This window comes from Tasmannia lanceolata, unplaced genomic scaffold (genome assembly GCF_043159265.1).
Source record: "Tasmannia lanceolata isolate RefF3 unplaced genomic scaffold, GAP_Taslan_0.1 ptg000016l, whole genome shotgun sequence".
NCBI lineage: Eukaryota > Viridiplantae > Streptophyta > Magnoliopsida > Canellales > Winteraceae > Tasmannia > Tasmannia lanceolata.
Genome location: NW_027518693.1, coordinates 11,536,772 through 11,549,958, shown reverse-complemented (window position 1 = coordinate 11,549,958; position 13,187 = coordinate 11,536,772). Strand labels below are relative to the sequence as shown.

The following is a 13,187-nucleotide window of genomic DNA, read 5'->3' as shown; positions in this document are numbered from 1 at the left end:
GAAAAAGGGATGAAAATATCATTTTCTATTTAGAAAAAGTAGAAAACAAAGTGAGTAGTGACGTTATCAAAATGCTGTAGTGCCAATATCGGTCCCATAAATATATTAACCAAAGAGAATGTAGGTTGAATGGATGGAATGAAAGACTTAATTTTCTTTCTGTAATTATCAATGTCATAGCTTCTGATGTTTGTGAATGAAGGTAGCTTGAATGGATGGAATGAAAGGCCTTATTTTCTTTCTATAATAATCCAAGTCAGGATTCTATGGTTGTGAATGATTTCTTCTTTGAAATTTTTGTTCCACTTCATTACACTTTTCAACCATCGTGAAAATGACTAATTTTCCTTTACAAATATTTTCAAGCAATCTTACCAAGTTATAGCGTAATTAATAATGTTTGGTCCAAGAAAAAAAACCCTTTTTGCCAAGTGGGCCCCATCATATTTTGGGTTCATTGTTATGTTTATGTACACAACAATTAGGTAATATTGTTATAAATTGATTTAGGGCAGTGATAAATCGACCCCCCCCAAATGATAAATCGACTCCCCATGTGTCTATCTCTCTCCTCTTTCTCTCTCTAACCTAGAGGAGAGAGAAAGACACATGGGGAGTCGATTTATCATATTTGGGAGTCGATTTATCACTAATCATTGATTTATCGACTATACATTGGTGGTAAGTATTTAAAAATAAGGTAATTACAATAAGCTTATACTATTATTTTTATCTAACTAATGTTATATTCCTATATAATGTGTTAATAGGTTATAAGCAAGGTTTAAAATTTCGGTTTCGGTACCAGTTTCGGACCCTGAAATTTCGAAATTTCGGTCCAAATCTGATACATAACCCGAAACCAATATTTTATTTAATATTAAATTTTGGCCTAAATTACCGAATTTTCGGTAAAATATTAAATTAATATAAAAAAAAAGTTTTTTTTTTGTCAAATTTTGGAAAAATTGAAATTTCGACCGAAATTCTGAAATTTCGGCCGAAATAAATGATCGTTTCGGTTTTGGTCGATTTTGGTGTCGGTCTCCACCGAAATCCGAAAATTTCGGATCTCGGTCAAAATTTAAAACCATGGTTACAAGTGGCGCGTCCCTAAACAAATACATGCACGTGAGTACCCAAGAACATGCGCACGAGTGGCTCAGCATGATAATTTGATTTAAAAAAATACCATCCAGTCAGGGAGGATTGGTCTCTAGCTTAGTTAGATTTTGACCAAAACTCCCTCATTGGCCTTGTTCGTTTTGGAGTTGAGAATTGATCTATAGTAAAAAATACGAGTATTGGACTGAAAACTGTATTTAGGCCGCGGCCTTACAATAAAGACTCTAGATGGGCAGATCATGGTCCTAGTCGAGGGTTGCTACAATAGAAACCAGCCTAGTTGTAATACAATGAGGGGCACCCACTATGGGGCAGTCGGTTTCACTTTGTTGATTAGAGCCATCTATTTGATAGGCCTTAATTTGCATCCTCTAACGGCCCAAAAATCAAGTTTGTCATCCAATTGCAACATCAAATAATGTGTAAGTTTTGTTGTTGAATATGGACAATCAAAATCTATATTTTATAGCCAATCCTTCACATTCAAGGGCTAAAAATACACTTAGTAGAGTGTTAGGATTGCATGATTGGCGTGATTTTAAGGCACAGTGGATCCAAAGCAATACCTATCAGATAGACGGTTTGGATTAGTCGAAGGTAGATCTCACTATACAAAATTACAGTGAGAGTTACACATTGTATGTAAATGGGACATTGCGGCCGTGGAAGCCATTGACTAAATTATTTTTAAAACTAATGTAACCATTATATAGAAACAATAAAATGGCACCATTCATACTTAAAATATACATAAATTTAACAGCTAAATGGAGATATATTTAAAAAGAGAATAGAGTTCCTAAGGTGTCACCTCATATAGCTTATATGAGGTGGCGCTCACAAAACATAAGGGGCCCACATTTTTGGGGTGATCGAAACCACTCATTTGAAAGGCCCTTAGATGGATATGGTGCCTACAAAAAATCAGGTCCGTAGGATCATCCTAACCCTTCCATTTATGGAGGTTAAAAATTGGCATATTTATGGAGGTTTATACCCATCCATTTCAACCTCCACAAATGGAAGAATTAGGATGATCCTATGAAGTTGATTTTTTGGGCACACCCTATCTATGTGAGGGCCTATCATATGAATGCTTTGGATCATCCAAACAAAGTGGGCCCCTTATGTTTTTAAGCGCCACCTCATATAAGCTATATGAGGTGACACTTTAGGAACTCTATTCTCATTTAAAAAATGTAAGGTATTTAATAGTTGTAAAGAAATTTACATTTATAAGGTATTCAATAGTTAAAAAAAACTTCATATTTTAAAGTTTCACGCAAGTTCTCCCTCTAGACACATTTATTTTCTTAATTTTTTTCGTTAGCCATGAAAGGTATTTGACGTCTATTGAAAATTTAAATTTAGAAGGTTTTAAATTACCTCCTTTTGTAATATAAATATTAATAATAGAGAGAGATTTACATTTATAATGTTTAAGTAACCAAGGGGCTAGTGCAGATGACAGCCCAAACTTTTCCTTTATTCGATTTCCATCAGTACTCTAGTTATACATATAGTATATAATAAGGTTTTAAATAATCTAGAAGCGCGTACTCATGACAGCCCAAGGTTTCTCATTCGTTTATTTATGTAAATTTTTTATTAAAGATTCTGGGGTTGCTAACTGTAAATCCACTTATGGGGCTATTGATATTTGCACTACCATGTTTTAATAATCGTGCAAACCCAGCTTGTCTTTTCTTTGTTACCTGGTGTTTGACAGCTTTTTGGGAACTGTAATATCTTTTGACAGCTGTTTACATAATAAAAGACAAGATGACTTAGTGTAATTATCAAAACACGGAAGTGCCAACATCAGTGGCCTATTTATAATATATAATTACATTTGGCAAGTGATATATTCACCCCTTTTTTTATATGGGACAGCCCTCTCTAGTGTATTTATGACCATGGTTTTAAATTTCGGTTTCGGTAACTGTTTCGGACCTTAAGAAAAAAAAAAATTTAATTCATTTCGAAATTTCGGACCGAAATTTTGACCGAAATTTTGTAACATATATATATATATATATATATATATATATATATATATATATATATATATATATATTTTTTTAAATTTACAATTAACAGAAATTTTGGACCGAAATTCCGAAATTTCGGCCATTAATTTCGGCAAATTTCGGTTCCGGTCTCCACCGAAATCCAGTCGAAATTTAAAACCATGTTTATGACTACTCTTTTACTGTAGAGGGAGCTGCCTCAAGTGAAAAAGGAGGGGTGGGGGGCAAATGTATCATTTCCCTTGTATTTAACTCCTTGCATTTGAGATTGTATGCAAATAAATATACAAGGGATCCTTGCAAAGAATCCACTCAAAACTAGATATGAGACATATGACTAGAGGCAAATATTTGACGGAAATTGAGGTCCGACTCAATATGACGTGGATCGATTTATTAGATATGACTTAAGTCCAACTTTTGACACGAATAATAGGGTCTGATCCAATATAACACGGAACTACTTAATGAGATATGACTTTCGGCCAACTTTTGACCCTAATTGGGCGTCTGAACCATTATGATGCAACAATTGTCCTGACCTGGGTCCCACCCAATAGATAGTTGAAGCAACCCCGCCCATTTTTGGTCCAGCATATGATCCATACCCATGAAACTGAAGAAGATGAAATCACATTCATTCACATGCAAACTTTAAATGGATTTCAGGAGCATTCATGCTGACGTTTTTGCTTTCACCACTTTGATTTTGTTGTCGTAATAAATGTTTTTCCTTTGAATCCAAATAGGGTGTAAGATCATCGAATTTTGTACATGTGCTGGGCCCACATAACATTAAGTACACATGACACATGTTTCCTGATCGAGCTATTTCATCTGGTGGCACTCTTTGCCCCGTTGCACTGCTACCACTTTGATCCCATGGTTGCAGCCCCTGGATTACAAGTGTTGGTTGTTGAGAACTGATTGTGAGTCCAAAACTGATTAATTGAACTCAAAACTAAGGCCACGTCCAGAATCGATTCTTAAAATCTAACATGGCCTTAAGTTTGTGTCAAACAATCAATTTTGGAGTCACAATAGTTTCTCAAAATTAAAAACAAACCGGGCCTTACTTGACCACTGATCACCTGGTAGTAATGCCACTCTCTCCCAGATAGTAATTAACCTTAATTTTAAAGATAGTACAAATATTCTCATATCTTATGTGGACATATGTACATTGTCGAACAAAGTAAAACTAGTGTGTTTCTACTTTTGTTTTCTTTAGTGATTTGATTCAAATTTGCATCCGACAAGAGTGATCAAGAAGTGTCTGATTTTCTGCTCGAGTTTCGGTCAGATTAATCTCAGCCCTTCAAAGTTCAAAAGAATGTGAAACAGTGAAAGGCTCATTATCCAGGCGACCCACTTAGTCGGGTCAAAGCAATTTAGACAGAAATTAAATCACAATAAGACAGATATCAAAGAACTAAAACAGTTATAAATTCAACTACTCACGTATTTCTTCATTCTAAGGAGATTGAAGCTTTGAATAGACGCGTTTAAAAGAAGAAGAAAAACACACAACAAGAAAAAAGAACAGAGAACTCTCCAGAACAAGCAGATAATCAAGGTGAGATTTCTCATTATCAATAGGGCTAGTCAATATTCAAGTTGGGCCACCTATTTGATTATCTGTACTACTTAGCTATTGGGCCATCTACCAAAGAGACATGATCTGAAAATTTCACATGCCAAGCAATTAGATGGTCAGAAATTAACCCACATTTGAGGAAAGCCTCCATAATTTAGATGCTGTGTATAGTATAACGGGAGAGTTCTTCTCTGGCATAGCCCACCCATAACTGGGCCTAATAAATGAACATGTACTTCTGATATAAAAGTACAATTATGCAGAAAGCCACTTTTACTATCAATACTCAATGGCAATTTCGGGTTCTATATATAGCAGTAGGGCTGCAACTCGGGTCGGGCGGGTCGGGTTTTGGAGAACCCAACCCTACCCGAGAAATATCTCGGGTCGGGTCGGGTCGGGTTTTTTTTCGGAAAACCCACGATTCCCAAACCCGGCCCTACCCATGATAAATCTCGGGTCGGGTTTTTTCACGTTGACGCAAGTTTTTAAGGAAAATTCTTGTTTGGCAAGGCAACTCAACAAATAGAAGCAGAAATTACACTCACATTACACTTGAATCAAACAATGATGTAATTACACTCACATCACACTTGAATCAAACAATGCTGTAATCAAACAATGTTGTAATTACAATCAAACAATGCTAAATCAAACACTTGAATCAACTCAACTCATAGAAGCAGAAATTACACTCACATACAGTAACAGTGGGTGCGTGGGTTTTCACTTTTAACATTGGGATAATTACATTTACACCCCCTCTAGTTTCTGACACATCCACTTCCACCCCTATAGTTTAAAACGTGACAAATACACCCCTGTAGTTTCAATTTGTTTAAGGTTTGCCCCCTCAGCTGAAGGTTCATCCATAGATTGAAGGGTTAGGATGATCCGATGGAGCTGATTTTTTGGGCACACCATATCTATGTCAGGACCCATGAAATGAACGCTTTGGATCATCCAAATAATGTGGGCCCCTACCCGAATCCAAACACTACAAAAAAATCATCCAAATAATGTGGGCCCACATTGTTTGGATGATCCAAAGCGTTCATTTGATGGGTCCTGACATAGATAGGGTGTGCTTAAAAAATCAGCTCCATCGGATCATCCTAACTCTTCAATCTATGGACGAACCTTCAGCTAAGGGGGCCTACCTTAAACAAATTGAAACTACAAGGGTGTATTTGTCATGTTTTAAACTATAGGGGTGGAAGTGGATGTGTCAGAAACTAGAGGGGGTGTAAATGTAATTATTCCTTTAACCTTTAACTAACAATAGAAAAAAATGTACATACTATAACTTATGTAACTCGGGTCGGGTCAGGTCAGGTCGGGCCCCTTCAAACCCGGCTCGACCCGAGATTCATACGGGCTTTTGAATGCTGAACCCGGCTCGACCCGAAACCCATGAAACCTGAACCCGACCCAGGCTATTTTCGGGTCGGGTCGATGCGGGTCGGGTAAAACCCGGCTCAAGTTGCAGCCCTATATAGCAGGCATATGTGGGCCTATATGTGAAATTAATTCGGTTGATTTAGTAGAACATCACGTGACATCACCCCTGAGATAAAATGACTACAAAAATCAATGGTTTAGATTTTCTTGGTGGAATCCTAAGGCTGCCTTAGGTTGTCACACTCATCGACATGGAAGGAGAGGAAAGTGAGTGAGTTTTACGTAAAACCCACCTTGACCGGTGGTTCGGTTGCCCCGAAAGGAAATGATCTTTCACTGATTTAGCTACCTTACAGATAATATATAGAGAGAGAGAACGTTGCTTATATAGTGAACTTAGGTGACAAACAAAATGAAGTACAGATAATTATGGAAGGAGACTATCTTAATCCACCCGACTTGCCTAGTCTAGCTAGGTTACCCTATCTAACCTACTTGCCTAATCCACCATAGAGATGATCTAAAGATGAGTTATAAATCCAATCCAACGGTGCGATCTCACATATTCTAACATTGCCATCCGATTGCCACCAAGTATTCTCCAAACTTTCCTTATCGTTCACTTGGACGATGAAATCTTCCCATGATTTTCCGTCTTCCACAAGCAGAAAATCAACAAAAACTTCAATTCCGTCTATCTCTCTCTCCCCGCCCTTCGCCCCTTGCCCACTTCCCCTTCTTCTTTCCATCACTCCACAGAATGCAAACGAACGAGGCTATTTTTCTTTTCTTTTCATTTCCTCGGCTAAGTTTTCTAGTCAAGCATGGCTTTCCACGAAGGGGGTAGTAATTTCAAATTTGTAATGTAGGTTCGTGAAAGGGGTATTTTGGGAACCTAATCATTTGTTGTTTTTTTTTGGTTGGCCGGCTTCGGGGAAAGGAATAATGCATGTGAAGGGTGTCTCATATGCCCCCGTGACCCGGCAACAATTCTTCTGCTACGGACAAATGAGAAACCGTGCTAGAGAGGAAATGTGATTCTATCCGATTGCCCCACCAAAAACACCCCTACATTCTATAAAATCCACGGTTATAACCTTTCTATTTCTTGAAAGTGGCTCAATCTGAATTCATTTGAAGACCTACTAAGATACATTTCACACTATAAAGCACGTTCCCCTTGTTACTTCATAAATCCCCATTGTTAAAAGCAGTTGCAAAGGAACTCAACTCAACTAAGCCTTTGTGCTAAACTAGTTGGGGCCGGCTATTGAATCCTTTAGAAAATTTTCATGAATAAGGTGAAAGGATCTATCCGGCTCAAATTAACTAAGTCTAATCCTGACACTAAGTCTAATCTTAAAATCCACCGTTTTTCTTTTTCTTTTTAGCATTTACCATTACAAAAGTTAAAAGTATTTGTAATGGAAAATGCTAAAAAAAAAAAAAAAAAAAAACGGTGGCTGTTAAGCTAGTTCCTAACTTAAAATGAACGTAAACTGACGTAGTTTTTGACCACATCCATGTTCAAGGATGAAAACTAGATCGGGTCCATTGGTCTGACCCTTAAAAAATGAATCATGCACCGTGGATGTTACGACCACAATATGGTGTGTTTTTTTTTTACTGTCCCTAGTAGATCCAAAGCAAGATATGCCAAATGGACGGTTTAGATCATTCAAGGGTGGGACCCGCTACGCCATGGTGGGCACAACTCATTATATTGTAAGAGTTTTTTTTTTTATGGTTTTCCCATATGATGAGCGCTTTGCCCTTGATATTTGATCTAGTGATAACCAACTTTTTCAGTCTTTCGTTGGATCAAAGATAAGGGTGGCACCTCTTTCGTACCACCATTAGGTGCATGAATGTGCGAACACCGTATCAGTCGTGCCCTAGTAGAAAAATAACAACAGTAGGGGTGCAACTCAGGCTGTCTAGGGGTGGGTTGAGGCTAAACATACTAGCCCAACCTGAGGAAATGCCAACCCAATCCGAGCCAAAATCTAGTCGCACCTGTCGGTTCTGGTTGAGCCCGGCCCACGTTGCACCCTTAGGGGCATTATTGTTATTTAGAGAGAGTGCCAAGGGTAGAGATGTACTAGTGTGAACGATCGACATTCTTTGCTGTTTGAATATCAGTTGTGGAAATTGTTGGACATTATGGTCGTACTTATGCAGGGAAAAAGGATTAATCATTTTTGTCCATTTTGCGTGAATGAGGACAAAAATCACCCTGAATTGAGGTGTCATTCACGGAAATTCCAATTTTCTAATGTAAGGAGCCAAAATGATCTGCTGAATATGTCGTAAGTTGTAAGTCATCATGTCGGTGAGCCCAAGTGATGCTGTCTTAAACAACTCTCACGAATTCTCACCATTTCCTTCCAAGGGATGGAAATATCATTTCCCGTTCCAATTTTCAAACTACCCTAAGAATCAGGGAAAAGCTAATCTACTATGGAAAACATTATCTGTTTAAAATAGAGGATTAAATTGCCTTGAATACTCTCACATGACGGTTCAGTAGGTAAGCTGGGATTGAACCCACGACCTCCAACTTAGAGATACACTGACGAGTAGTAGGTAAGCTTAGGGTTTTCTTTAGGTTGTCTCTCTTGGGTTTTCTCTTGAATTTTTCTTCAGTGTACGATCTTAGTTGAGAAGCAAGGGAAAGGATTGCGGTTTGTGGGTTCCCAATGTAATCCTTATAATTTGATTTCTCATAGCGGAAGATCATTTTCTCGCCTGGAGACATATTGGGCGGACCATGTAAAATCCTGGTGTTAATCTTGTGACTTGTTTACTTTATACATTTTCGTTCACTTATCCATAATTGGATCGGATTTGCTTGGCGTGGTAACTCATGTGTGCCCTCAGGGATGGGAAAAACCCCCTGAGAAAGTTCTCGGTAACCCCGATGAACCTCGAGGATGGAGAAAATCACTGGCGGAGCCAGGATTTACACATAAGGGGCTCATGCTTCAAATTTTAAAGAGAGCAAGGCCCAATTGAGCTGGGCCTATTAATGAGTTTGGCCCAACTCAACAGGGCAACTGCCCCCCTTATGTTACATGTAGTTCAACCCACGGAGAAAATCCCTCGGGAAAGATCTCGTAGTTCCCACGTTGCTGCAGCGTGGAGGGGTGATTGTCCATGTTGCTTCTGCATGGAGGAAGAGATTGCACTCGAAAGCAATGATCCCACATCAGAAAAGGGAATGGATGTGGATGGGCTTATAAGGACTCGCCTCTCCTTAACAGCTAGCTTTTAAGGGTGAGTTCCACCCGGATCCGAGGTGACAACCAAACCCTACTTGCCAGGCCACTAATGTAAGAGGAGACTACTTGGCTTGTTTTGTCTCCATCGACTAATTTCAATTTTAATTTACCACTACTCTACCTGCAACCACATACTCACCCTTAAAGTGAGTACATTTGTCATTTTGTTTGAAGCCAAATTTGGATATTGTCGTTACGCAACTGTCTTAGTTTCAACCTCCCCGCACCTCTCTCTCTCTCTCTCTCTCTCAAGGTTCTTTTGTTCCAAGCATTTATCGTCTGCCAATTATTGCAAAATAATGCTTGTTTAGAGGAAGATATGCTCTTGTGTGGGTCACTACACTAATAGCAAGAATGATTAAGGGGTCTAACATCCGAACTACCATATTTTGATAATGCATGGCATGCACTATAGTGGTGTGGATATTCACAACCCCTAACTTCAAAATTTGTACCCTTCTTTTTTGTTTTAAACATGTCATTCTATCTATTTTATACCTGGCTGTTATAATTCCTATCAAGCTGTCAACAAGCAATAAAACAATTTTAAACTTTAAAATGATGAAAAATGTGAGAGAAGAAGGCTATTATCATAATTTCACATATACTTTTTCCTCCTTATATGTACAATCTCACACACACAAACACAAATATCAAACACCTCATCCCATTTATTCCAATTAACACTCAATGGCCTTGGCCATTCCACTCTTCTTTCTCCTCATCTCAACATGCAAGGCCATCGACCCATGTCCCTCCGAATCCGACGGCTCTGAGCTCTCCATCCATCACATCTACGGCAAGTGTTCACCGTTCTCCCTACCAAAACCAGCCTCATGGTTCGACACAGTGTTAGGCATGGCCGCCAAGGACCCGAGCCGTGTCATCTACTTATCGAACCTTATCGGGCGAAAAACATCAGTCCCAATTGCACCGGGTCAGGTAATTCAGACTGGAAACTACGTTCTCCGAGCAAAACTTGGCACGCCCGGTCAACTCATGTTCATGGTCATGGACACTAGTAGTGACAATGCATGGGTACCGTGCACCGGATGCTCCCGGTGCTCGGCCACCATGTTCTCCCCCACTAGCTCTTCTACATACCAATCCTTAGATTGTAATATTGCCCAATGTACCCAAGTAAACGGCCAGGCCTGTACTGCAGCTGCGGGCCCATGTGTTTTCAACCAATCCTACGGTGGAGATTCCTCCTTCTCGGCCATCCTCGTACTCGATTCGCTCAGATTAGCCCTCGATGTGATACCAAATTACGCGTTCGGTTGCATCAATGCCATTGCCGGCAGGAACATACCGCCGCAAGGTTTACTGGGCCTGGGCCGTGGGCCCATGTCACTGTTCTCACAAACAGGACCATTATACAAAGGAACTTTCTCTTACTGTCTTCCAAGCTTCAAGTCCTACTACTTCTCCGGCAACTTACGGCTCGGCCCCGCCGGCCAGCCGGTGAACATCAGGACGACGCCGCTGTTGCAAAACCCACACCGGCCGTCGTTGTATTACTTGAATTTGACCGGAATTAATGTGGGCCGGAATCCGGTTGTTATCCCGCCGGAGCTTCTCGCATTCAATCCAACAACCGGAGCCGGCACAATTATAGACTCTGGTACTGTGAAACAACGGATTACTCCAAAAAGCTTAAGTTGTTAGAGTTAATGTTATTTAATCATTTATACGTCAACACTCCCCCTCATGTGTGGGCCCTTTTTTTGGGTTGGTCATACACTTGGGCACGTGGCACATGTGGCCCTTCTTTTTGGATTAGCCATAAACATGGAGTTTTAATATCAAGGAGTTGTTGGGTCCATGGTTTTAAATTTCGGCTGAAATAATTTCGGATTTCGGTTGAAATCAACCGAAATCCGAAATTCCATGAAATCTGAAATTTCGGGTTTACCAAAATTTGGCCGAAATTTCATACATTTTGGATATAATAAAATATTACCTTTTTATATTACTGGATTTCGGCCGAAATTTTGGTTTCGGCCAAGGCTGAAATTGGGAGTGAAACCGAAATTTAAAACCATGTTTTGAACCCAAGACCTGTCATGAGGCAATAGCTCTGTTGCCATGTTAAATAATCAATTACCCTTGTTTGTTTGAGATTATGACAACCGATTGTGGAGTCCACAACTGATAATTAGACTGAAAATTGCACTAAATTTGAGTCCAATAATTAATTGGGGACTCCAAAATCGATTATCATAATCTAAAACAAACAGGCCTAAGTTAGGGAAATGATAAATGCACCAATTTTCTTCACTTGGGACACCCACCAGCATTGTATCAATGAGGGGCTGATGTAATTCACGTCAGAAGGATTCAACGGATTTGATTGCCATGTACACACATTTATCATTTCCCCCGAGTTATTAGAGTTGGTGATATCTAATCATTTATACTTTAACAGGTACGGTTATAAGCCGTTTTGTTCTGCCAGTGTATGTGGCCGTAAGGGACGAGTACCGGAGCCATTTGAACGGAACAGTGTCCTCTCTGGGAGCGTTTGATACGTGCTTTGACTCTACATTGAACCCCGTTCCGCCGACGGTTACGTTGCGTTTTACAGGGATGGATCTGATTTTGCCGGTGGAGAATACGTTGATACACAGTAGTGCAACTTCTCTTGAGTGTCTGACCATGGCTGCAGCTCCCAATAATGTGAATTCGGTGTTGAATGTGATTGCTAATTTGCAGCAGCAGAACCTTAGGATCTTCTTTGATCTTCCCAATTCTCGTCTGGGTATTGCTCGTGAGCTCTGCAACTAGTCTCTTCCTCCGTGTGTGTTCTTTTCAATTCCTCAAAAAGAAGTATAAGGCCTCACGTACCTGTTAGTAATTTCTGTGTTTGGAACCACTTGTATCATGATATTGGCTATGGTTATGTTGGACTTTCTGTCTCTTCTTCTGTTCGGTAGTAATCCATTATACTGGTGAGCCCCACAAGCTGCTAAGCAGATGGGCCCACTAAGCAAAAGTTTATTATCCGTGGCAAATGATATATTCACGCATTTTTCTTCGTTGGGCCAACCCCTAGTTGTGTAAGGGTTATGGTTGCAACTTGGGTCTGGTTATCTGACTCGAAAATAATATGGGCTAGGTTTATAAATCATGGGTCTTGGGTTGGGTTGGGTTGGGTATTAAGTTGAAAAATCCGACCCAACCAGACCCAATCTTGTGTCGGGTCGGGTTCAAAAGAAAAAAAAACTAGAAACCCAAAAACCGACCTGACTCTTAAATTTATACACTTGATATAAATATCTCTTGAATAACATGGTAAAGTATTTTCCAATATATTGATATACCTTGTTTCATTGAGGTGATAAGTTTGTGATATGAAAAAATAGTTTCCGTCTTAAATGTATGCACTTGATGACCTAAATTTAGAGATTTTTGGTGTGAAGATTTGTTGTTTTCTATGATCTTGTAAATTGGTCACTATCCTATGCTAAACAATATAAGTGTTCAAGTATAAAAGATTAAATAATGCCGTCTCCAATGGCGTAAGCTTCTGGAGTAGTTGGTCGTTTTCACATAATACCAGAGCAAAGGTCCTGGGTTTAAAACTCCTTGATATTAAAAAAAAATCCACGTGTATTGACCAGCCCAAAAAGAGGGGCCACACATGAGGGGGAGTGTTAAAAGTATAAAAGATTCAATAACGCCGCCTCTAATGGCTTAAGCTTATGGAGTAATTGGTTGTTTCACAATTACAAACTAAAGTAACATTATTTT

At 39.3% G+C, this 13,187-nt stretch overlaps 1 protein-coding gene across 1 annotated transcript; it reads left to right on the top strand.

The window, feature by feature from the left end:
• Positions 1 to 10,074: 10,074 nt before the first annotated feature.
• LOC143848677 (aspartyl protease AED3-like) lies at positions 10,075 to 12,352 on the top strand. Its single transcript, XM_077357670.1, has 2 exons — positions 10,075 to 11,058; positions 11,863 to 12,352. Exons 1-2 carry the CDS (start codon positions 10,125 to 10,127, stop codon positions 12,219 to 12,221), a joined length of 1,293 nt encoding a protein of 430 aa, XP_077213785.1. The 5' UTR covers positions 10,075 to 10,124; the 3' UTR covers positions 12,222 to 12,352.
• Positions 12,353 to 13,187: the final 835 nt, after the last annotated feature.